The 24,318-nt window shown below is 39.8% G+C and overlaps 1 protein-coding gene across 17 annotated transcripts in view; it reads right to left on the reverse strand.

Annotated features, from left to right (window-relative positions):
- Positions 1–16,702: 16,702 nt before the first annotated feature.
- AHI1 (Abelson helper integration site 1) overlaps positions 16,703–24,318 on the reverse strand; it is a 215,308-nt gene continuing 207,692 nt past the window's right edge. For 11 of the 17 annotated variants that reach the window (XM_055391068.1, XM_004044725.4, XM_004044723.5 and 8 more), the window contains 2 exons: positions 23,102–23,204; positions 16,703–18,356 (listed from right to left, as the gene is read on the reverse strand). In XM_055391068.1, coding sequence (XP_055247043.1) covers positions 18,354–18,356; positions 23,102–23,204 — 106 coding nt within the window. In that variant the 3' untranslated portion in view covers positions 16,703–18,353. Of the gene's footprint in view, positions 18,357–23,101; positions 23,205–24,318 lie in introns of those variants that run through there. The other 6 variants (XM_031012265.2, XM_063707885.1, XM_055391067.1 and 3 more) reach the window with 2 other exon arrangements.

The following is a 24,318-nucleotide window of genomic DNA, read 5'->3' on the forward strand; positions in this document are numbered from 1 at the left end:
TACCCCTCTGTTGGTTCTAAGCAATTCAGCCCAAAGGCATGGGAACTGTACTTCGAACTAATGCCACCTGCAACAAAAGAAGGAATGACACGATGTCAGAGAAGAAGTTTAAAAAAAATATTGCTAGGTCTCTCCAGCATTGAAGCCAAGGCTGGGGCATGTCTTATTTTTTTAATCAATAGATAGATGGAGACGGCATGTGACGAATATGCCTCTGGAATGGGATGCGTTACAAGTTGAACTCTCTGGGTGTTGAGTAAGTCTTAAGCTACCTGTCCCAGAAAACCAATCCCTTTATGCCCTCAGCTTTTTTTTTTTTTTTTTTTGGATTACCATTAAACAAATTATTTTAGATGGTAGACAAGCAGTAGAGAGGAGACAACATCATGAGGCCTAGTTTAAAAACCTCCAAAGACAGAGAACTGGGCAGCTTCACTCGTCCTGAGCTGGTTCGGTTGTGTTTCCCCCAGGACTCCCATTGCATCTCACCTGGGTTACTTTTCATAGTTGTGTGTAAGGACATTTGCCACTGGAGAGTCCCCCACCCAAGTGGTTGCATTTGTGTGGAGACCAGACAGACAGGACTATAGGGAGAATGCTCTCTCTCTGGCGATTTTGAGGGAGCGTTGATGGAGGAATGAATTGGGAGATTACACTGGGATGTGGGCAATCTTTATTAAAGGAAGAAGCAAAAACTGTGAGTACTGCAGGAATAGCTCTCAGGACCATCACAAGAGTTAAACATTTGGAAAGAAGCTAAGCACAAGGGAGGAATAACCTCCTAAACACTGAGCCCTCCTAGGGAGAGAAGGGAAGTTGGTAACTGGTGATTATAAGCTAGCACTTCAAGGGAAGGCCCCAGAGCTGTTGGTGTGGGGGCGGGGGTGCTCCTCAGCAGGGTCCTGAGGCAAGGCAAAAAGCTTGCTTTAAAAATATATATATTACTTTTTTTAGAGACAGGGTCTTGCTGTGTTGCCCAGGCTAGACTGCAGTGATGCAATCAGGGCTCACTGCAGCCCTGACCTCCCGAGCTCAAGTGACCCTCCCACCTCAGCCCCCCTGAGTAGCTGGGACTACAGGCATGTACCACCATGCCCAGCTAATTTACTTTATTTGTAATTTAACTTTTCTAGGGATGGGGGTCTCTGTATATTGCCCAGGCTGGCTTCAAACTCCTGACCTCAAGCGATCCTCCTGTCTTGGCTTCTCAATGTGTTGGGATTACAGGTGTGAGCCACAGTGCCCAACCAAGAGCTTGTTAATGAAGTGTTAGTAGTGTGGATCCCATGGCTTCTCATTCTGGTAGCTGCATTGTAAATCACCTTCTCTCAGCACAAGGAACACTACAGATGACCATTCTTGATGATGAACATGCCCGAAACATACTGTAACACAAGCACAGAGCATGAGCTCAATAACTCACAGCCATGGAGCAGTGTTTTGGCTTCTGAATGGAAAAAATGACATGTACACAACTCTGATACTTCCTTAAAGAGGCTTAGTAAAATCATCACACTTGCCCAGCCAGGGAGCTCCCCATTCTATGTCTTTGGCTTTGACATGGCCTTTGAAATGAGTCCATGCTAGGTTGAAGGCATCTGTCTAGATGTTCAGGTCTCCATACTCATACCTGTTAACCTGTCAGTAAAATAATCAAAGGAACTCTGTGGCCTGGAAAGCAATCCATCTCACTGATAAATCAAACCTTTTGTATGAATCTTGATGAAACTGTGTGGCCAAAAGTGATTGGATTTAAAAATTTTGAATTTTCATGAATTGTTTTGATCTTAGACATAGATCACACCTGTTAGTGATTGTGCATGAAATAAACTACCAGGATTATGTGGGAATCATAGCCTTGGCACCATGGTGGTAATCCAAATGAGGCAGACGCTTGGATGCAGGTCAACTTCATCAGAACAATAGGTGCTGTCAACCAGACAGAGATACTGTAAGGAGTAGCCTCAGACATGCTACAAGCCGAGGTCAGGAGATGCACCTCCTCCCCGTCGGAGTCTAGGGTAGGCATATCTACACCATGCCTCTGCTTCCATCCAATTCACAGAAGCTGCATGAATGGTAAGAAGATCTCTTTAAGTTCTGCTTCAATATTTATCCCTTTCACTTGTACTGCTGTCACCACTACAAGCTGGAAGCAGAGAACTCCCAGGCCCAGAGAGGCCCATGGGGACACTGAGAGCTGCTGATTTTCTTTTCCCTTTGGCCATTTTATGAGGGAGACACCACGCACATTCTAACAGATTCGTGCACAAGGGGTTATAGTATGCTGTATATTCTTGGCCTTGAAAATTTTTTTTTTAAGTTTGTAAAGGTAATTATGATTGTTTACAGTACCGAGGGCAAAGCCCCACCCTGGGCTCCAGGCCAGGGGCTCTGGGAGTTGAGTGTAGTGGGGTGAGCCAAGTCCAAGACAAAAGCACAATTATGCTCACCTAAAAACCCACACTGGTGGTAGGGGGATGAAGGAAACACCCACACAAATGGGAGGTGTGTGGAGGGAGGGGCTTCCTTTGAAGTTTTGCATAAATTGTGTAAATTTTTTTCCTATAGAGCTGGGAATGAAGATTCTTGGTTTTCATCCTGGATCTCTTATTGAGTATTGAGCTGTGCCATAAGGAAATGGGCTTCCTTCTCACTTGATTTGCCAATGTTTAAAACTGAACTTTAAAGAAAAGAATTTTGAAAGAATTAAGAGGAAAACAGGACACTTTGTACAAGGTTTCATAAAGCTTTCTTAATTTTTTTGGCCAAAAGAAACTGAAGTCAGCCCCGGTGCAGTGGCTGACACCTGTAATCCAAGCACTTTGGGAGGCCGAGGCAGGCGGATCACCTGAGGTCAGGAGTTTGAGACCAGCCTGACCAACATAGTGAAACCCCATCTCTACTAAAAATACAAACCAAAAACAAAAACAAGAACAATTAGCTGGGCATGGTGGTGCGCACCTGTAATCCCAGCTACTCAGGAGGCTGAGGCAGCAGAATTGCTCGAACCCAGGAGGCGGAGGTTGCAGTGAGTGGAGATCGCACCACTGTACTGCAGCCTGGGCAACAGAGCAAGACTGACTCAAAAAAAAAAAAAGTACTCAAGTCAGACACCAAAAGACTCTGTTTTTTAAGCCCATCTCCCTTCTTTCTGATCCAGGTCCATTTTCTACTTATGAAAGTTTAAACACCACAGGGTGAAAAATTGTTGCTACAGTCTATTGGGTTCTCTGGGTCAGGAAATAATTAGCAAATACTCAACTACTTGCATACGTTACCTTCCTGTTAACTCTGCTGTACTTTTTCTGCCTGCCAGGATTAAGGCCAGATGATTATTTGTCCTAATGTTATGAATCATTGACAAGAAAAGCTTGTAATGGCAGTGTTGACATGCCTTTACATCCATTGGCACCACAAGGTAACCAGGAGCAATCAGTGACAGGGAAAACTGGAACATATTGTGGAGGAAGCGGGGGCGGGGCCCCCTCCCTGGCCTCAGAATGGCTGGAGCAGGAATTCCTCACTACCTGCTTCAGTTCCCAAAAAGCAGGCTCTAGAGATTTGGTACCACAGTTCAGAAGAACAACCACAGGGAGAAGAATTTTCCTCTTTAGTCCAGGAGGAATATGATTTTTAGGAAACAGACGCAGAAACCTGACGTTGGCTCACAGCCGCCTTGGTGAAGCCAAGGGCTAAGTTTCGGGGCACTGGCCTGCCCTTCATTGCTGCACACACCCAGATACACACACCTGAGAGAGCTTGAGCAATCGGCTCTGTACGCCCAGCTCTGCACTGCCTGGCAGCAAAGAGGAAAGGGGAATTACAGGCAGGCTTGACTTGAAACACTGCTCTGGCCCCACCTGAATTCCAGGTGCCCCAGGGAGTCCCTTCAACCACCTGGAATTGAGGCTGTTTCAAGGTACAGATGCAGTGTGTGTTTGTCTTGCTTTTGTTTGCACCTTCTACCAGCTGGAAGCCAGAAGGTGTGGGGCTCTGCAAACAATTTTGATGTAAATAAAGAGAATGTAAGAATTAAAAAGACACCTTGCAGCTGAGCCCAGGCGGGGGTACAGGCTAAGAGAGGAGGGAGGTGGAAAGCAGGGAGGAGTGGAAATAGATTTCCTCTAGGAAATAGAAATAGACACAGGGCCAATGTGGGATGATGTGATCCTATTGCATATTTTCCATATGTTACTATCCCTCCATACGATTCCTCCTCAGATCGGTTATTGATAGATGGAAAATAAGCCTGTGGGCCTAGATCTGCCTCTGCTCTTTATTTATTGAATGTGCCTACTATGTGCCAGCACTAAGGTAAGCACTGGGAATAGATGTGAAAACACATTATCATGTGACAGACAGCAAATTAACACCTACGATGAGGCTGTTTATGGTGCAACAAAGGCTGCGAGTGACAAAGGGCCATCTCTGTCTCCTTAGGACAGTGAGGGAACATGCCAAGAAGGAAGATCTTCCACAAGGACCTCTCCTTTCATCCCAAAGCAACCCTAATAGTCATAATTCTTACAAGGGTGTGGAACGCATTGGGGATGGTCTTCTATTCATCATTCTTTTTGGATTAGGATAACTTCTCTGTATCACATAAATTTCGAAAAAAAAAAGTTTACTTAAACGTTAAAGGTTTTTTTGTTTTTGTTTTTTTCTTTGTTACCCAGGCTGGAGTACAGTAGCATAATCACAGCTCACAGCAGCCTCGACCTTCTAGGCTCCAAGTGATCCTCCCATTTCAGCCTCCCAAGTAGCTGGGACCACAGGCACATGCCACTATGCCTGGCTAATTTTTTTGTATTTTTTTGTAGAGACGGGGTTTCACCATGTTGCCCAGGCTGGTCTCAAACTCCTGGGCTTAAGCGATCAGCCCGCTTTGGCCTCCCAAACTGTTAGGATTACAGGCGTGAGCCACTGTGCCTGGCCTAAATGTTAAAGGTTGATGTAAATATATAAATATTTCCAGAGCAATATGCAACCTTGAGATCATTTTGATCAACCTATTTTGTTGAAGATTGTTTTGTAAAAGGTATTAGAAATTTGGAAAATACTAAATGTTTAGCTTCCTTCACTGTTTTTCTTTTTCGTTTTTTTTCTTTTTTTTTTTTTTTAGAGACAGGGTCTCACTGTTACCCAGGCTGGGGTGCAGTGGTGCGATCATGGTTCACTTCAGCCTCATTCTCCTGGGCTCAAGCAATCCTCCCACCTCAGCCTCCCAAGAATCTGGAACTACAGGTGTCTGCCACCACACCTGGCTATTTTATTTCTTATTTTTTGTGGAGACGAGGTCTCACTATGTTGCGTAGCCTGGTCTGGATCTTACTCATTTTTTAATAATAAAAAGTTACTTTTTGTCAACTGTGAGTGGAAGAAGGATTTAAAAGAAGCTAGTTCATTTTAAAAGAAATACAGTGTATAGTTTGGCACACTCAAGGGCAGTAACCTAATGATTAAGAGGGGAATTTTGGAGTCAGACATCCCAGAAATCTGATCCTGACACCCCAACTTAAAAGCTGTGTGATCTCAGACACACTGTTTAACCTTTCTGAGCTTTAGGGTTTTTGTTTTGTTTTCAAATGGAAGTAGTAATATCTACCTTGTAAGTTTATTCTGAATATTAAATGAGATAGTGCACATTTCCTAACAAGAATCCTAGTTTACCTAGTGTGTGCTCAGCAGATGCTAGCTATTATTAAAATTAGTCTATAATTATGAATAATTATAACAATAAACACTTTTTCTTTTCCTGATAAATTATGACTCTGTACATAGAACAAAGTAAATTGGAATAATGGCAATTATTTTGTGAACTTAATAGCTGCAGCCTACTTAAGTGGTTAAATAAATTTTTAAGCAGAGTGATGTGGTATCACTAAGAGTAATTTATTTATTTTATTTTATTATATATATTTTTTGAGACAGAGTCACCCTCTGTTGCCCAGGCTGGAATGCAGTGGTGCCGTCTCGGCTCACTGCAACCTCCACCTCCTGGGTTTAAGCAATTCTCCTGCCTCAGCCTCCCGAGTAGCTGGGATGACAGATGCTCGCCACTGCACCTGGCTGATTTTTGTATTTTTAGTAGAGACGGGGTTTTGCCATGTTGGCCAGGCTGGTCTCGAATTCCTAGCCTCAAGTAATCCGCCTGCCTCGGCCTCCCAAAGTGCTGGGATTACAGGCGAGAGCCACCACGCTTGGCTAAGAGTGATTTATTTAATATGATAATTGCCAAAATTACATTTCTCTGGCTGTGTAGACAGAGTGGGTGCCATAGTGAGGTTACCCACAATGGCCTCCATTCTTAAGGAGCTGACCAGACTAACATTTATACTTAGAAGTATAGTTACACAAATCCTCAGAAGGAGTATAAACTCAAAAGTTGAAAGCACATTAAGAGTAAATTAAAGGTGTTCAGCAGCATTGCTGTCAATCACATAGAAACCCGAGTGACAGTGCCCTGACCATGCGCAGATGCGGCTGAACTAAACCAGTGCCAGAGGACGTTGAGTTCCATGTCTTTCCTCCAGCCAGTCAGTGTAAGCGTGACTTCTACACCTCTGCCTCGTGGTCATCAGGGTGCTCTTGAAACTTTTTTTTTTTTTTTTTTTTTAGATGGAGTCTCGCTCTGTCGCCCAGGCTGGAGTGCAGTGGCTGATCTCACGGTAACCTCTGCCTCCTGGGTTCAAGTGATTCTCCTGCCTCAGCCTCCTGAGTAGCTGGGACTACAGGTGCATGCCACCATGCCTGGCTAATTTTTGTATTTTTGGTAGAGATGGGGTTTCACCATGTTGGTCAGGCTGGTCTCAAACTCCTGACCTCGTGATCTGCCTGCCTCTGCCGCCAAAAGTGTTGGGATTACAGGCGTAAGCCACTACATCTGGCCAAAACTTCTAATGTCAACACTGCTGGCTGGGCTGGATATTGGGCTTGCTTGTCGAACAAAGAGTTGTTCGAAGCTTTTAGATTTTTTTTTTTAGATTATAAAAATATGGGTGATGCAAAGGACTAGGTTCACTTAATGGCACAAAGACTAACCCAAGAAACTGTGAATCCTTATTGTTGGATGATCAGATTCAGCCACAGTGATGCTCTGGACTTTTGTTTATGAATCTAGGAATCTTTTCTCTCAGATAACTATTGAAATTGTAAAGAAAAAAGTGACCGAGATATCAGATTCACAGGCAACAATGTTTAGATATACAAATTTTTAGAAGTCTTTTGAAGGCTATTTACCCACAAGTGAATGAGAATGCAAAATATGATGCAAAGCAGATTTAACCTTCTGGCTAATTTGCCTCAATAAAAAAAGTTAAAGACATAAAAGGAAGATTACATCCTACATTTTAAGATTGTGTCTTTATGTAAATAAAAAGTTACTCAGCGTGCACTTCAGGCATGAGTGAAGGTCTCCGAGTTCACAGCGTGGAAGGGACTTCCATCTGGGATTCCCCAGCATCAGGAGCAGACTGAGACAGTATCAGTAGTCATGTTAATGGTTAAATTTTGAGTTCAGTGAATGCTACTGGCTGAAGTCAGGCAGAGAAGAAGAAAAAAGGGAGCCAGAAATGAGAAAAAAAGAGTGTGATATAGGGAAGAGAGAATTAAAAAAGAAAGAAGACAGCTGTGACCACGGGAAGCTATGGTAGAATGACTAATGAAATATTTTTAGATTTCTCCATAAATTCCCTATTCTTGCTGGGCATTTAGAATTTTAAAAAGATTATATTCCATTTGAGAACATTCTGTGATACTGAGCAATTATAAGAATTGTCTCAGGCAGAAAAGATATACTGAATAATACATGTTGATTGATAGATGGAGAATATTAGTAGATTGTTATTTCAGCCTTTCTATTGTGATCCACACCCAGGTCCGAACAGCATTTTCAGCCTCCTACTGTGTGCCAAGTCGGTGGCTGGTGTCATGCATACAAAGATGTGCATGATAGCATTTCTAATTTTCGCGAGCTCACAATCTATAGGTATGTCAGTTTCAATGTTCTGTGCTAATGTCTTGATAGGCATTAGGTGTAGGGCATAATGAGAACACTGGGAGGTAACTCACCCAACGTTAACAGATCAGGAAAGGAATCTTAGTGCATGTGACATTTGAGATGAAACCAGAATGGCAATACCCAGGAAAGGCACTGGGAAAAAACTGTTTTCAAGTAGCAAGAACTCAAGGGCTTGGAGTGTCAATGGTTATCGGAAGGAAGTAGTATGGTCCTGCTGCCATGTGAGCAGAGGACTTCCACGGCAAGCCAATGAACCTGGAAAAGCCACAGGAGTGGATCCTGGAGGCTTTTGTCCACACTGCTGAGCTGCTTGTACTTTTTCAGCTGAGATCAGGCGCGTTCAGGGTGGTATGGCTGTAAACGATACTTGGACTTTTACAGGTATCAACCAAGTTTCTTAATTTTTCTGTCACTTCCAAGGTGACTGAATTTCATTTGTGGTATCAGAGGGCACAAAGATAGATGTATAGGAATTATTCTAGGCAAACAGGAAGATCTCAATGGATTTAGGATAATGGATGGGGCTTCAGTGTGGAGTTTTAAGGAGGCCGTGGTGTGGTCAGGCTTGCATTTCATGAAGTGGTCTGTGGTACTTCCAGCCTGGTGAGTTGATCTAATGAAGCTTTAGGTCAAACGGAAATATATTACCCCTTAATAGAAAACACAATTTATTTGCATTTGAACAATAACTATTGGATTTGAATATACAATGCATTAAATGATTGTCTTTTGTTTGGCTCATAAAAAGGTTTTGAAAAAGGGATTCTGGTCTTTTCTGCATATCTCTTTTTCCCATTTACAAAACATAAAATTTAAATGCTCTTACTTGATACAAAAACATAAACTGTGGAAAGGACACCCTATTTCATAAATGGTGCTGGAAAAACTGGATAGCCACGTGTAGAAGAATGAAACTGGATCCATATCTCTCACCTTATACAAAAATCTACTCAATGTGGATCAAAGATTTAAATCTAAGACCTGAAACCATAAAAATTATAGAAGATAATGTTGGAAAAACTCTTCTGGACATTGGCCTAAGCAAAGAATTCATGACTTAAACCCCAAAAGCAAATGCAGCAAAACAAAAATAAATAGGACCTGATTAAATTAAAAAGCTTCTGCACAGCAAAAGAAATAATCATCAGAGTAAACAAACAATGCACAGAATGGGAGGAAATATTTGCAAATTATGCACCTAACGAAGGACTAGTATCCAGAATCTATAAGGAACTCAAACAAATCAGCAAGAAAAAACAATCCCATCAAAAAGTAGGCAAATGACATAAATAGACATTTCTCAAAAGAAGATATACAAATTCCCAGGAAACATAAATAAATACTCAACATCACTAAACATCAGGGAAATGTAAATTAAAACCACAATGAGATATCACCTTACTCCTGCAAGAATGGCTATTATTACACTTGATCTTAGCCAAAAGGCTGAGAAGCGATAAGAATGGCCACCATTAAAGTCAGAAAACAATAGATGTTGGCATGGATGTGGTGAAAAGGTAACAGTTTTACACTGCTGGTGGGAATGTAAATTAGTACAACCTCTGTGGATAACAATATGGAGATTCCTTAAAGAACTAAACGTAGATCTACCAGCAACCCCACTACTGGCTATCTACCCAAAGGAAAATAAGTCATTAAATGAAAAAACACATGCACACACGTTTATTGCAGCACAATTCACAGCTTCAAAGATATGGAACCAACCTAAGTGGCCATCAACCAATGAGTGGATAAAGAAAATGTGGCATGTTGGGCTGGGCACGGTGGCTCACACCTGTCATCTCAGCACTTTGGGAGGCCAAGATGGGTGAATCACCTGAGGTCAAGAGTTCGAGAGCAGCCTGGCCAACATGGTGAAACCCCGTCTCTACTAAAAATACAAAAAGTTAGCCGGGCGTAGTGGCGGGCGCCTGTAGTCCCAGCTACTCGGGAGGCTACTCGGGAGGCTGAGGCAGGAGAATGGCGTGAACCCGGGAGGCGGAGCTTGCAGTGAGCCGAGATCGCGCCACTGCAGTCCAGCCTGGGTGACAGAGCGAGACTCCGTCTCAAAAAAAAAAAAAAAATTAGCCAGGCATGGTGGCAGGCGCCTGTAATCCCAGCTACTCTGGAGGCTGAGGTAGAAGAATCGCTTGAATCAGGGAGGCGGAGGTTGCACTGAGCCGAGATCGTGCCATTGCATTCCAGCTTGGGCAACAAGAGTGAAACTCTGTCTCAAAAACAAAACAAAAAAAACAACAAAAAAAGAAAATGTGGCATGTATACACCATGGAATACTACTCAGTCATAAAAAGGGACAAAATAAGGTCTTTTGCAGCAACTTGGATAGTGCTGAAGGCCATGATTCTAAGTGAAGTAATTCAGGGATGGAAAACCAAATACCATACGTTCTGACTTAAAAGTGGGAGCTAAGCTATGAGGACATAAGGACATACAGTGATATATTGTCTTTGGAGACTCAGAAGGGGGAAGGTGGGAGGAGGGGTATGGGATAAAAAACTATATATAGGGTACAACGTACACTACTTGGGTGATGGGTACACTAAAATCTCAGACTTCACCACTATATAATTAATCCATGTGACCAAAAACCACTTGTACTCTAAAAGCTATTGAAATAAAAAATATTTTTAAAAATTCTCTTATTTGACCTGTGTTGGGATTTCATATTTTAGATTCTTGCATAAAAATAAAATACACAAACACAGAATTGCAGCAAAAACACAAACATAAATGACTACAGGAAGAGACCAGAAGTTGATTCCAAAAAACATATATCTAAATTAGCCTTACTAATTCATAGTTGTGTCTTACACAGGGAACACAGATTGGCTTGTCTTATAATTTATTTCCACATTTCTCCGATGTCAGTAAAGAATTTTCCTGTTTGGAAAAACATAGCACTGGGCAGAGGGCACCTGGGTTCTGATCAATGGATGTTGGTCTAGTCATTTGACTTCTTTGTAACTGGTTTTTAAAAGTGGGAGAATAATGCTTTTTTTGTCTACTAAAGATTGTTAATGAGGCTCAAGTTTGGTAGAGTATGGAGTTCCTCTGACAGCCACTGTAGGGTGACAGCAGCCATAATAAATATGTGACAATTTCAAGGTGAAACAGAGTAGAAGAGCCAAGGCTCCTGGTTCAAGTGTCTGTCAACAAACGGGCATTCAGCAATTAAGCTGTTGAGTAAGTGAATGTGTACACATTCACATTTTGACATACACATACATTAAAACACATATTTAAGTGTTAAAATTATTGAGGATCCTAAATTATAAAAATATATTTAGGAAAGTAGTCCTTAATTCCAGCTACTGGTAGGTAAATAGAATTAGTCACACTATCTGTATCCAGTTGTCAATATAGTCAAAAAATGAAAATAAATGGTGGGGAGGGCGAGAGGAGGGAGAGCATCAGGGCAAATAGCTAATGTATGCGGGGCTTAAAACCTAGATGACAGGTTGATGAGTGCCACAAACCACCATGGCACACGTATACCTATGTAACAAACCTGCATGTTCTGCACATGTATCCCGGAACTTAAAGTAAAATAAAAATAAAAATAAAAAACCTAACATCCTCCCGCCATGTGTGCATAGAAATGTCATTTCTCCTGACTCTCTGATGCCACCTTGTTTACATTTTTTACCTACTTTTACCCTCATTTATTCAAACTCATCATTTGTAATAACCTGGTTTTATTTTTTATTTTTTTTTTTAATTTTCTTTTTTCTTTTTTTCTGAGACAGAGTCTCATTCTGTCGCCCAGGCTGGAGTGCAGTGGCGCGATCTTGGCTCACTGCAACCTCCGCCTCCTGGGTTCACATGATTCTCCTGCCTCAGCCTCCCGAGTAGCTGGGATTACAGGCGCACACCACCACGCCTGGCTAATTTTTTGTGTATTTTTAGTAGAGACGGGGTTTCACTATGTTGGCCAGACTGGTCTCGAACTCCTGACCTCGTGATCCGCCCGCCTCGGCCTCCCAAAGTGCTGAGATTACAGGCGTGAGCCATCATGCCTGGCCTATAATAACCTGGTTTTAAAGTGGGATTTATCAGAACACAGACCGTGTTCTATGAGGGATATTCAGTTTTAGTTGTGTAGGAGGTTGAGAAAATACAGGACTTTTCAGCATTAGGATTTGATGATGCCGCTTTAGGTGAGAATGTTCCCTAAACAGCGGGAGTTGGCAGGAGGAGGCAGGGTGCTGCCACTGGTGTCTGTGGTCCTGGACAAGTCACTTGTGTGAAAGAAGGGTCTTCGTTCTCATGTTTTTGGGCACACCCTCCACCTGATTTCCCAACTGTGACATGGAATAGCTCTGGAAGGGGACCTTCTGGTGGAGGAAGCAGGAGGGCACACAAGCTTCTCCTCCATGGTCTCTCATTTATGTTTCCCTTGAGCTACTCAGTTTGGGGATCTGCTGGATGCTTTTCTTTTAAAACTTAAGCCCAAAGAACAAACCTCTTAGGTCTTCCGAGACAGGATCCGTTTCCAATAGTAAGGATAAAGAAAGAAAATACAAAGAACACACAACTAGTCAAGTGTTTACAGTTAACCTGCAGTAAGCAGGCTGGGACCACTTGAGGCCCCTTGCCCAGCTTCTCACCTCTTTCCCACTGAGCAGGACTCATTCTCCATCACCTGGGACCTTTCCCCAACATCTTTTCCTTCTCACTGAAATGTCCAGATTTAAGGTTCTCAGACCCCCTTGACTCCACTTGTTTGTAGACTGAGAAACTCTGATCTTCTCTAGGAAATGGGCAAGGCTGTGGACCGTCATACAATATAGATCTCACTTTTCATGGGAAGTATCTTCACTTCACTCCTGGAGCAAGAAGCCTCGTTTACTACATAGCTCCATCCTTAGCGTCAGTCACTATTTCACCTGCATCAAATTACACACATCAAGTCAAGAGCGGCTCTGTCTTTCACACTGATATGAACCAACAAATAACATATTGTTAGATAGGATCTATTTTGGCCAAAAACCCCACAAGCTTTACATTTTCTTCTTTCTCTGGATTGGATGGGGTTGGAGCAGGAATAATTTCTGTATCATTTGTACTTTAAGTTTGCAAATGGCAGGACTGCAACTTCCAGAAGAGGCTGGCACACAGACGCTGGTCTTGTGAGCTTGGCTTACAGGAAAAGAATGTGTTCGAGAGACAACCAAGAGAGAACTGATGTTCAAATCTTCCAGAGAGAATCCATCCTATCTAGCCCGAGGGACACATGCATGGGAAGCGCTGACCAAACTGTATCGTTCCCCTTCCCAGGACTGTCCCTCTTCAGGAAAAGAACACACATGGCAGAGAAAAGACTGAACTCATGACTTCAGTCTGGGATATTTTCCATATTCTATATATTGTTATTTTGAAATTCAAAAATTACAATCTGTCCTTGTCTACAGGGTACTCTAAATATTAACAGCCCTATATTCATGTATGAAGGCAAAAAAAAAATATCTACCTTCACTTAATGTGACTACAGGATCTCTAACAACTATAGTATAACAGTCTGTCGCAAGTGTATTGGATGTTTCAGTTTGCCAGACCTGTCATGATAAATTAATTACAGGATGTTGCAGAAATGGCAACGCTCCAGCAGCATCTTGCATAGTTTAATATAGACCCATTTCCCCATTTCAATGTATTTGTGGTTAGATAAATCCTCAGAAATTTACAGCTGCTATAGACTAGTTTATTATGTACTCTGCCTGCACACATGATAAGTATAAGAAGAATTCGATGTGCTTAAAGTGCATAGATTTTACTGATATTTCTTTACCACCATGGAAATATTTAGTTGCTAAAAGTAGCTTCAGTAGACACTTCTGAACATTAACTTTTGTATACTAGGCAGGGATGGTTAAACACATTACTGTGCTTAACTTTTATTAAAGAAAGAATCATAGTTCAGGAAAAGTTATGTGGAGCATTTATACAGAATGGCCCTGTGAACAAATTTAAGACAAAAAAAAGAAAAAAACACCTTAACTACTGATTCTCAGCTGAAAACATCAAAAAACCAAACTGAAGCTACCAAACTTTTCTCCAGGGAACCTTCTTCCTTTAGTCTTGTGACCACTTTGCGCAAGCTTCAGTTGCTTATTTTTGCTCTGGCAGCAAGTTATGTTCCTCAACTTCTTGCTTTTTCCTCCTTTCAGACTATTTTTTTCTTATCTTCACTAACATCTCCACTCCAAGCAATGTTAAGAAATCATCCTTTGATTGGCAATATTTGAGTTTACTTACATAAATGTTTTATAAGGAAACCATTCTTAAATTTTCTTCTATTCTTTCATTGGGCTCAAATCATTTTTATGAAGAAATGAACTACAGTGAGTAAAAATCATATTGTTTAGTACTTTTAGAAATAACACTGAAGTATATATTGGAGCATTTTGACCTAAGTGGTAAGAGGTAGAACATGAATTATGTGTGGTGTACATATATCCCTTTTTTAGATTGAGGAGAAACTAAAATTGTTGATTCTTAGCAGCATTAGCCTCCCTAGCTTTTCGAGACGAAAATAACCCATCTATAATCAGTATGAATTTGAGGTGTTAGAAGAGCAACTTTAGAAAACACACTGCTCACAACATATGCTTGATGTAGATTTGAAGGGGATCATTAGAAAAATAGCATTCTTTGTGTTTACAAAACAAATGTTTTTGTTATCCAGTTCCCGCCTTAGCTTAAAGTATTTCCTATTCACAATAATTAGAGCAGAAGGATATGAAGAATGAAGTGCCTCATTACCAAGTTTGCTTCCTGGGCCTCGGCAGAGAGTAGCTGTCTGCTTTTGCCTAGTTAGTCCATTGTTAACCCTAAATGATGCTGACATTCAATTCTCCTGCATATAATTGTGTCCATCCATAGAATGAGTTCTCCAGTCAACACAGCCTTTTGATTGACATGCTTCTTGATGTTTTTATTCTCTCATTTATGACTGGAATGGCGCCTTTTCGGTTTCTTGAATAAAATGTTACTGTACATGTAATTACTTTGATTCTATAGAATCTGTTTCTTAAGGAAACATAATTATAGTATGGAGTAAAGATTTACTAAAATAATTATCTGATAAATGATCAGTTTTTTTTTAAAAAAAGTTCACTCAGATATATTTTATTTTATTTAGGTCACTGTTGAATGACACACATTTGAGATGTTTCTAGTCCCTGAGTGTGGTCATAGGCACATGCCAACTGCTTCCTTACTCTTGTGTGTGTTGTCATGTCCAAATATCAGCATTTTCCTCTCCACAGCAACTGAGATCCAGTACTTTACAGATCACCCAGTGGAGTCTGATATCTCCATTTGCAACTAGCAGTGGCTGGAGTTGTGCAGTTGGAGAAGTTACTTAACCTCCAGAACTTGGTTTCCTTAGTTGTAGAGCAGGGAAGATTTTATCTATCTCATGGATTTGATGTGAAGAGTAAATGAGGTCATGTACATAATAAAGTGAGGATTTGGGGACTATTTTCGGTACAGTTCAATTAAATAGAAATGAACAAATATATAGCTTAAAACATTTGGATTGCTTAAAAGTGTTTCCATAATTCACTAAACAGATATGGCCATCAGATGGAAATCATTTGAATACATATAGAAGTGTAAGGTCACAAACTTTTGTTATAGTTTCTAGAACTTCCTAACTCTTAAAAATATTTGTGGCTAAATATATGACTAAAGTGACAACATGTCACATGAAGCTATAAAATGGTAAGTTATTTCTCAAATATAGTCTTGCTGAGCTTCCTAAAGACATCTTTCTTTAATTAAATTCTTCTATAATTTAAAGATAATATTAAGGTCAAGTATTCCATTTGTATGTGATAGAAACCCTGCACAAGATTTCAGAAGTACCAAGCGTTAGCCATTTAAAAGCACTGATTTCATTTAAAATATGCATTTTAAACATAAATTTGCATTCACTGTGTAAAATATTTCATGTTTTAAATCTTTTAAAAACTTGATTTTTATTCTAGCTTTCCAAGTCCTATACATAGTATCATTTCAATACTGAAGAAACATTAATCTTCAAGACAGAGTTGGATCAATAACTGGGCAGTGCATTTCTAACAATGGTTTAAAAATATTATTTAGATATAGAAGAAGACAGTGTCAAATTGTTACTTGTTTGGAGAAAAGAGATGACATGGGATAAAATTCAATACTTTCAGAATAAAGATAAAACAAACCCAATTTGTTATAAGGAAATGTTTAATGCCGTACATCATCAAATGGATTCTGGTGTCTGATTTTCTGCTTGATTATCAGCTGGATCTATTGCTTGGAGGGCACTGTCATGATCTCCCTCACCCCATCTCATCTCAGATTGTGTGGTAAAGACCTTTTATTCATCTATTCATGAACATAACCCTAGTCTTACTTTGTCAGCGAGACAAAGGGGAAAAGGACTGGGCTTTCAGTAGAGCCAAATTTTCCTGGTGTTTGCTTCAACTGCTATTTTTGTCTTTAGTAGTTGCAATATAAAAATAACCCTTTATTTTTCATATAAACATCAAGATCTTAGCAAATGCTTAGCTCCCCCTGACATATTTTTCATTCATCTTAAATTATTTCTAAACCTGTTGAAATTCTTGGTGATTCAATCAGAAAATCAACACATATCTCAAAATTATTAGCTGAAACTGCAGAGAAACAGATATTTTTATTTTTAAATTATCAAGTGCATTCACAAGACAGAAAAAAGCAAGCTTGTACAAGAGTGACTCAAGCTGGCTGGGCCCAGCTGTACCTGACACACAGACTTACACATCCAGAACAATGAAAACTCAGTGCCATCAGAACAGACTTTTGGGCGGATGGCTGTAGGCTTCACTAGTTATCAGTGCCACTCAACACTTTCGAAAATGCCTTTTTTTTAAAGTTCTACACAGCGGGACATGTTTACCAATTTTTATGCCCCTACATGTGCAGGGATAAGAGCCAAATATATTTTTATTAGAAGATATTTCACACTGGGTACACATCCGGGCAAAATTTACACCTCAATGCCCAACATTGTTTTTCTCCCTTCTTATTTTAATGGAATTGACTGTCTAATTTGGATAGGTCTTTCTAATTTTACATTAGTTTTCACTTTCTTGGGGTTAAATATTTTATCAGCAGACCTTATCACACAGTTGAGAAAGGAGTCAAGAAAAGAACAAAAAATGAATATCCCATTATAATATCAAACTTCAAAACATATAGTCTATAATAATGACATTATTATGCTGGAACTTAGAAAAAAATAATGCAATAATGTAAAAATATTAAGATTAAAATAAATATTAAACAATGTAAGTCTAAAAAATAGGTATGTGCTTAAATATGAAATGGCTTTTTTAAAAAGTAAAGACATTGGGAACACTGTTGCCAGTCCAGCCAAAAATCACTTTTAATTTAGGTCTATGAAGTTACCTATATGATTTGTTCTTAAGAAACACAAAATTTTAATTAGAAAGTAAATGGTTTTCTTTTAATGTCTTTCTTTGTTACTGAGACCGTTTTGAATGCGCCATATTCTAAAGCTGCTTATCTTTTTTGTTTTTTGGAGATAGAGTCTTGCTCTGTCCCCCAGGCTGGAGTGCAATGGCGTGATCTTGGCTCACTGCAACCTCTGCCTCCTGGGTCAAGCAATTCTCCTGCCTCAGTAGATGGGATTACAGGTGCCTGCCATGAGACCCGGCTGATTTTTGTATTTTTAGTAGAGATGGGGTTTCACCATGTTGGTCAGGCTGGTGTTGAACTCCTGACCTTAGGTGATCCACCTGCCTCAGCCTCCCAAGGTGCTAGGATTACAGGCATGAGGCACCGTGCCCAGTCAGCTGCTTATCTTTTAAATAAAGTGAATTTCAAAAACAGATACTTCATATTCTGGGCATAGCATCACACATACAACCACATTACCAATATAATAATATTAAATGATTACTTAACAGACATCCTAACAATGCAAACACCTTTTATTCACATTTGCTGAGTAGCAATTACAGTGTTTTCTTCATTAGTTTTCCAACACTGGTAATGTAATTATGATGCAATTACTAACAATATAAGTAACAATACTTTGACCAACAACAATCACAATGGTTTATAACAACTGAACTCAAAGGCCACATTGATTTTTCCACCCACAACTTGATGCTGATTTTTCTAGAGTCATTCATAAGAACAAGTAGTGGATCCTTTCTTCCTCCTTAGTGTCTGAAAATTCTGAACTCTGAAGAGAAATTCCATTTGGTTTGTCATTTTCACCTCTGTGCATTTGGGCATCTCTTAACTTTTCTTCAATTCTTTACTGGAAAGAAAAATACACAAAATGTACTAAATAAACTTGAATAATGTCTTCTGACTACAACCAAATCTTAGTGTGCTCAGGCAACAGCACAGGTAATAAAGGACACTGTGTAAAACACAAACACATACAAACACAACTAAAAAAGACCAAAATACTAATTTCCTATCTTCTAGTTTGCCTCTCAAACATTGTTAGCATCTTTTTGTATCATTAGCAATTGTTTAAGGCCTGCTCCTGCATTGACAGGTTAATGTAAGCAAGAAAGAAATAAAATCCCCAAATATAGACACTAAAAACTCCAAACCATAAGTAACTTTCAGAAATGAAGAGCAGGCAATCAGAGTATATGACATTCTTCATTCAATGGGAAAAAAAGTCCTCATGGATGATATTCAGGGTTAGTGATTCGGAAGGATATAGATAATTTTATTAAATAGCATTCTTTCATTTAGTCTATGGCTATGCCTACTTTTATATAATTAGGTTATTACATTTTTCAAATCAATCAAAAAATGGGTTGTCTCATTTTTGACCAAGATAGTAACAATCAAGCATCTAGATGTGGCTTTGATGTAAAACAAATTATACAGTTCATAAAAATCAAGAACCAATATGCAGATGAAACAAGAAGTTGCTTCCTTAGACAGCATGTAGTATTTGCACTACAACTAGTGTGAGATAAACTAGTGGGACTAAACCTAACATTTTTTAATGCAATCATTCATACAGCATTGATAAGTTCTGGACTTACACAAAAGAGAAAGGCTTAACACCTGGTTGTCCTTAGAAAACACACGGCAGTTTCAGAACGATGGCAAATCTGGTTAAGGTAGCAGTCAGCTCCATCGACCACTCCTGAGAAAAGTGACAGCTGGCACACTGTGGCAAGAAAGGGCAATGGCTAACCATTCCTGAAGGGCTTTCCCTGGGGGCACAGGAGGTGTAGGGGACACCTGTGCTTTAAGGAACAGGCCCAATCTTAAATCAATGGTTGCACTATGTTTTCATATAAAACACATTTACCCATGAGGGGCAAAAATTCTTTATCACTTGATGTTTCTTGATTTTAAATTTGTTAAACAGAGCTACTCCAGGTAAGCTTGTATCATATATAGAAGCCCAAAAATATGTTCTAGTGAAGCTCATGAATGCACATGAAGTTGAGTATAAAAATGGTACAGAATACGGCATGCCAAGGTATAATAACACTAGGGGCAAAAAAAGTCTCCCTGTACATATACAGAAAAAGTACGTAAAACTTTCACCAAATTAGGATCTGATAAAAATGGAAAAGAAAGTAGTTTCAATGAAGGCTGGGCTAAAGTCACACACAGACATATAAACTTCTGCAAAAGGCAGTGAGGAGGGTAAAAGATCTTACAGGAAGAATGAGGCAAAACAAAGTGAGAGGAAGAGTTCATGGTAGTGGGAGGACAAAAAAGAAGAAGAAAAACAGAAAAGGGAAGGGGGAGAAGGGGAGAAGAACAGCTGGAAATTACTGAGATGGATCCTGCACGTGCAGAAGATGTAGGACAAGTGAAATCAATCAGGTGGTGACTGCACTGTGAGAAGTAAACAGAGAAGCCAGAAGGACCTTCAGGAGAAGAACCCAAAGAGAAATTCAACTCGAAAAATCTAAAGTAGGCAGAAAAGATAACATCTCTGAGGGAAATGATTCAGACTCAGAAGAGGAAGAAACACACTGGATAGAGAATGACAAAGATGGCGCATAAAAGGGAGAAAAGAGACAGAATAAAGATGGTCATGTGCACCCTTCGGACACTGGCGGCTCCCTCCTGACGATGGGAGGAAAATCAAGAGTGGCACACTGGTTTGATGAACACTAACAGCAAAAGGACCTGAAAGCTAGGAGACAGCAGGGATGTGCTGAAAGAGGGAGGAGAAGACATCTAACCAAAAGACAAGAATAAATGCAAAGCCATTCCTTCTCTATCTTCTCATAAAGTATCTCTGTAATCTAACAGGAAGAAAGTAATGAAGCAAAGCCCATTTTAAAGGCTCTTGTAATGAAAACAGAAAGAAACATTCTTCTTAGCAAGCTTATGAAAACAAGTATGAAACTAGGTTAGTGTTTGTGTGTATGTTATGTCTGGGGAATAAGATTCATAAAAATACCAGGCCGTGGCCAGGCATGGTGGCTCATGCCTGTCATCCCAGCATTTTGGGAGGCTGAGGCGGGTGATCACTTGAGGTCAGGAGTTCGAGACCAGCCTGGCCAACATGGTGAAACCCCATCTCTACTAAAACACAAAAATTAGCCAGGTGTGGTGGTGGGTGCCTGTAATCCCAGCTACTCGGGAGGCTGAGGCAGGAGAATCACTTGAATCCAGGAGGTGGAGGTTACAGTGAGCCGAGATCGCACCATTGCAGTCCAGCCTGGGCAACACAGCAAGACTCCCTCTCAAAAAAACAAAAACAAAACACAACAAAAAAACCTGGACCTTACCCCACAAGACATTCAATCCAATAGATCTTTCCTGAAGGTTTACTTCTGTGGCAAGACACCAGGCTAAGTGCAGGGGAGGAAAAAAATGTGAGTATGTATTAAATAATAGCCCCTGACTGGAAGCACTGGCCATCTAATCAGAGTTGATATACAAAGCAATGTGTAAGAGAAATAGCCCTGAACTTGGGGCAAGAAGATTAATTCCTAGTTCAGGTACTTTGTAGCTGTAACTTTGAAACCTTGGTTTCTTTAAATGTAGAAACAACAGGCTGTATTAGAAAATTTCTAAAAATTACATTCATTTTGAAAGAAATGATCAAGTAGTAAATAAACAGTAAGTAGATAAATTAGAAAATGCACAAAGTTAAAATAGAAGAAAAAAATTACCATAATCTTACTACTCAGATAATTATTCATGTCTTTTGATGTATATTATATAAACTATTTTATAATCATTTTTTACTTAAAAATCATAAACATCTTTTCATGTCCATAAAAATACTTCCATAATATGATGAATATGATATTGTTATATAAATATTTCATATTTTAATCAACCCTTTATTTTAAAAACACTGCTCGAAGGAGTAGCCTTTTAACTAAATCTCTCCATGTATACTTGAATACTTTCCTATAAGAGATTCCTTGAAGTTGAACTGTCAGGTCAAAGAGATGCACATTTTGAAAACAAAACAAAACAAAAAAACAAACCCTAACATATTACCTAATTATACTTCACAAAGAATGGATCAATCTTATAGCATTACCAGCAGTGTAAGCGGGAATCCACATCCCATTTTCTCATCAATACTAGGTATGTATAATAAGTTTGAAACTTGTTATTTTGAAAGGGTAAAATACCATCTCATTTTATTGCTTTAATTTTCATTAATTTGATCAATGGATGGTAAACATTTTTCATATGTCTGTTGCCATTTATATTTATCCCTTTAAGAATCCTTTAAGAATGTCCTGTGTATATCTTTGTCCCGTTTTTCTACTGGTGTATTTTTTTTCTTGTTGAAAAAGCTCCTCTTAGAGCTTTTTATTTGTTAAGGGTATTACTCCTGGCCAGGTGCGGTGGCTCATGCCTATAATCCCAGCACTTTGGGAGGCTGAGGCAGGTGGATGGCTTGAGGTCAGGAGTTCAAGACCAGCCTGGGAAACATGGCAAAACCCTGACTCTATTAAAATACAAAAATTAGCTGGGTGTGGTGACACATGCCTGTAGTCCCAGCTACTCGGGAGGCTGAGGCAGGAGAATCACTTGAAACCGGGAGGTGGAGATTGCAGTGAGGTGAGATTGCACCACTGCATTCTAGGCTGGGTGACAGAGCAAGACGTCTCAAAAAAACAACAACAATAACAAAAAGAGTATTACTCTTCCATGGGTAAATATCTTCCATCCCAGGTTATTGTTCATTTAAAAATTCTATGACTTTTTTTCTTTTTGACCTGCATGATTTTAAAGTTTCCATTATTTAAAAATCTGTTTTATAATGTTTTCCAATTCTGGTATCAAGGTTAAAAATAATTCCTTAGCCCATGATTACATAACTATGCATCTATATGCTTCTGTATGATTAGATTTTAGTTTTCTACAATGGAAAAATAAAAATATGAAAATTTTGACTCTAGTTCCTCCAAAATGACAAATTTATAAACGTGGACATGAACAGCTTTGTAACATTTCACTTTCAACAGAAACTTCACTTCTACTTAATAGAGAAAAGGCCTTCTGGCAGGCCTTTCCTATACCCCAACCCCTACCATCCAAACACATTTTCCCACTGGCGTATCTCGGTGGAAAAAGTGGCCCACTCTTGAGCTGTAATCCTCTGGAGTTCCTTAGGCCCCCAGGGACTATCACTCTGCTCCGACACCGCAGATGGCTCCTTGTCAAGTGGCTCTTTCCTCTCAGTTTGTAAATATTCTTGTCATTCCCCTCTTTATAAAGATCTTGTCTATACCCTGTGTTTTCCACTAGTTACTGCCTAGCTTTTTCTTTCCTTTAAATTCCAGCTTCTAAAGAGAATAAGACTATTCTTACAGTCTTTTTCCCTTTGGGCTGGAGACAATCTGATTTATGCTTCCAGGTTTCTCCATCAAAATTATCTTCTCCAAGGTCGCAAATGGCCTCCCGGTTACAGATCCCAAATGGGACTTGTCAGTCCTTATTTTACTTGCCTCTCTCTGGTATTTGTCCTTGCTGACCATGCTTTCCTAAATCTTTTCCTGTTGACAACATAGCGCAACTTTCTACTGGTTTTCCCCTTACCTCTATTAGAGTGACTTTTCTGCCTGCTTGCTTGTTCTTCCTCATCCGTGTATCCATTATGTGTCCTTGGTCCTCATGGCTCTGTTCTTTTCTCATTTCAGAACTATAGGAGGGAAAGATCAGAAACAAGGAGCCAGTAAAAGAGAGCTGAGCTAAAAGCTCAGATGAGGCTTTGATCTAGGGCCGTGGCAGCGGAAACAAAAACGGGGATAAATGTGAGGATATGACAGAGAAAAACATCCGGCAGAACTAATGAGTATACACGGGGGTGAGAGACAGGGAATTGCTTAAAATAACGTAAACAGACAAACCTTTGGCTGGTTGGGCTCCTTCTTAGCCATGATAAACGGACAAGAATAAAATAAATTTCAAAATCTTAAACTATTATCTGTGGACTTACAGAATAAAATAAATTTCATCTGTCTCAGAAAAATATTAGATGCCTGGGAAAAATCAGAAAGTTCTATCAACTTACGTGGAAACACACACACACACACACACACACACACACACACACACACACACACAAAAGTATAGGACATTCATTCAAGACAAGAAAAGAAATGAAGGAAATTTATATATAAGAAAGCTGTAACATCCTGATCTGTGGAATGAACAATGTAGCTTTCCAAATGATTCAATGGCAATAGCAAAATATAAAACAAATGTTTTGTGGATGAGTGTGTAGTAATGCACTTTATATTAGGAGAAAGAAAACACAAAAACAATGAAAAAAAAAGGAAAACTGAAGAATGGAACAGAATATCTTCTAAGTTGTCTAGGATGGTGAGAAACACTACAGAGGAGCTTGAAAAAGATACAAGAATTTCAAAATCAGGTATTAAATAGGACTGAATAGAGATTCTTGTGAACCAAATGATATTTCCCCAAAATTCACATGTTGACACCTGAACTCCTAATGCAACTGCATTTGGAGACAGGGGCTTCTAGGGAGATAAGTAAGGTTAAATGGGGTCAGAAGAGTGGGGTTCTAATCTAATAAGACTAGAGTCCTTAGAAGACGGAAAGATGAAACCAGAGCGTGCTCTTTTTGCACAGAGAAGAGGCCATGTGAGGACACGAGAAGGCAGCCACCTCCAAGCCAGGAAGAGAGGCCTCACGGGAAACCAATCCTGCTGGCACCTTGATCTTGGGACTTCTAGCCCCCAGAACTGTGTGAAAATAAGTTTCTGTAGTTTAAGCAATGAAGTCTGTGG

This window comes from Gorilla gorilla, chromosome 5 (genome assembly GCF_029281585.2).
Source record: "Gorilla gorilla gorilla isolate KB3781 chromosome 5, NHGRI_mGorGor1-v2.1_pri, whole genome shotgun sequence".
NCBI lineage: Eukaryota > Metazoa > Chordata > Mammalia > Primates > Hominidae > Gorilla > Gorilla gorilla.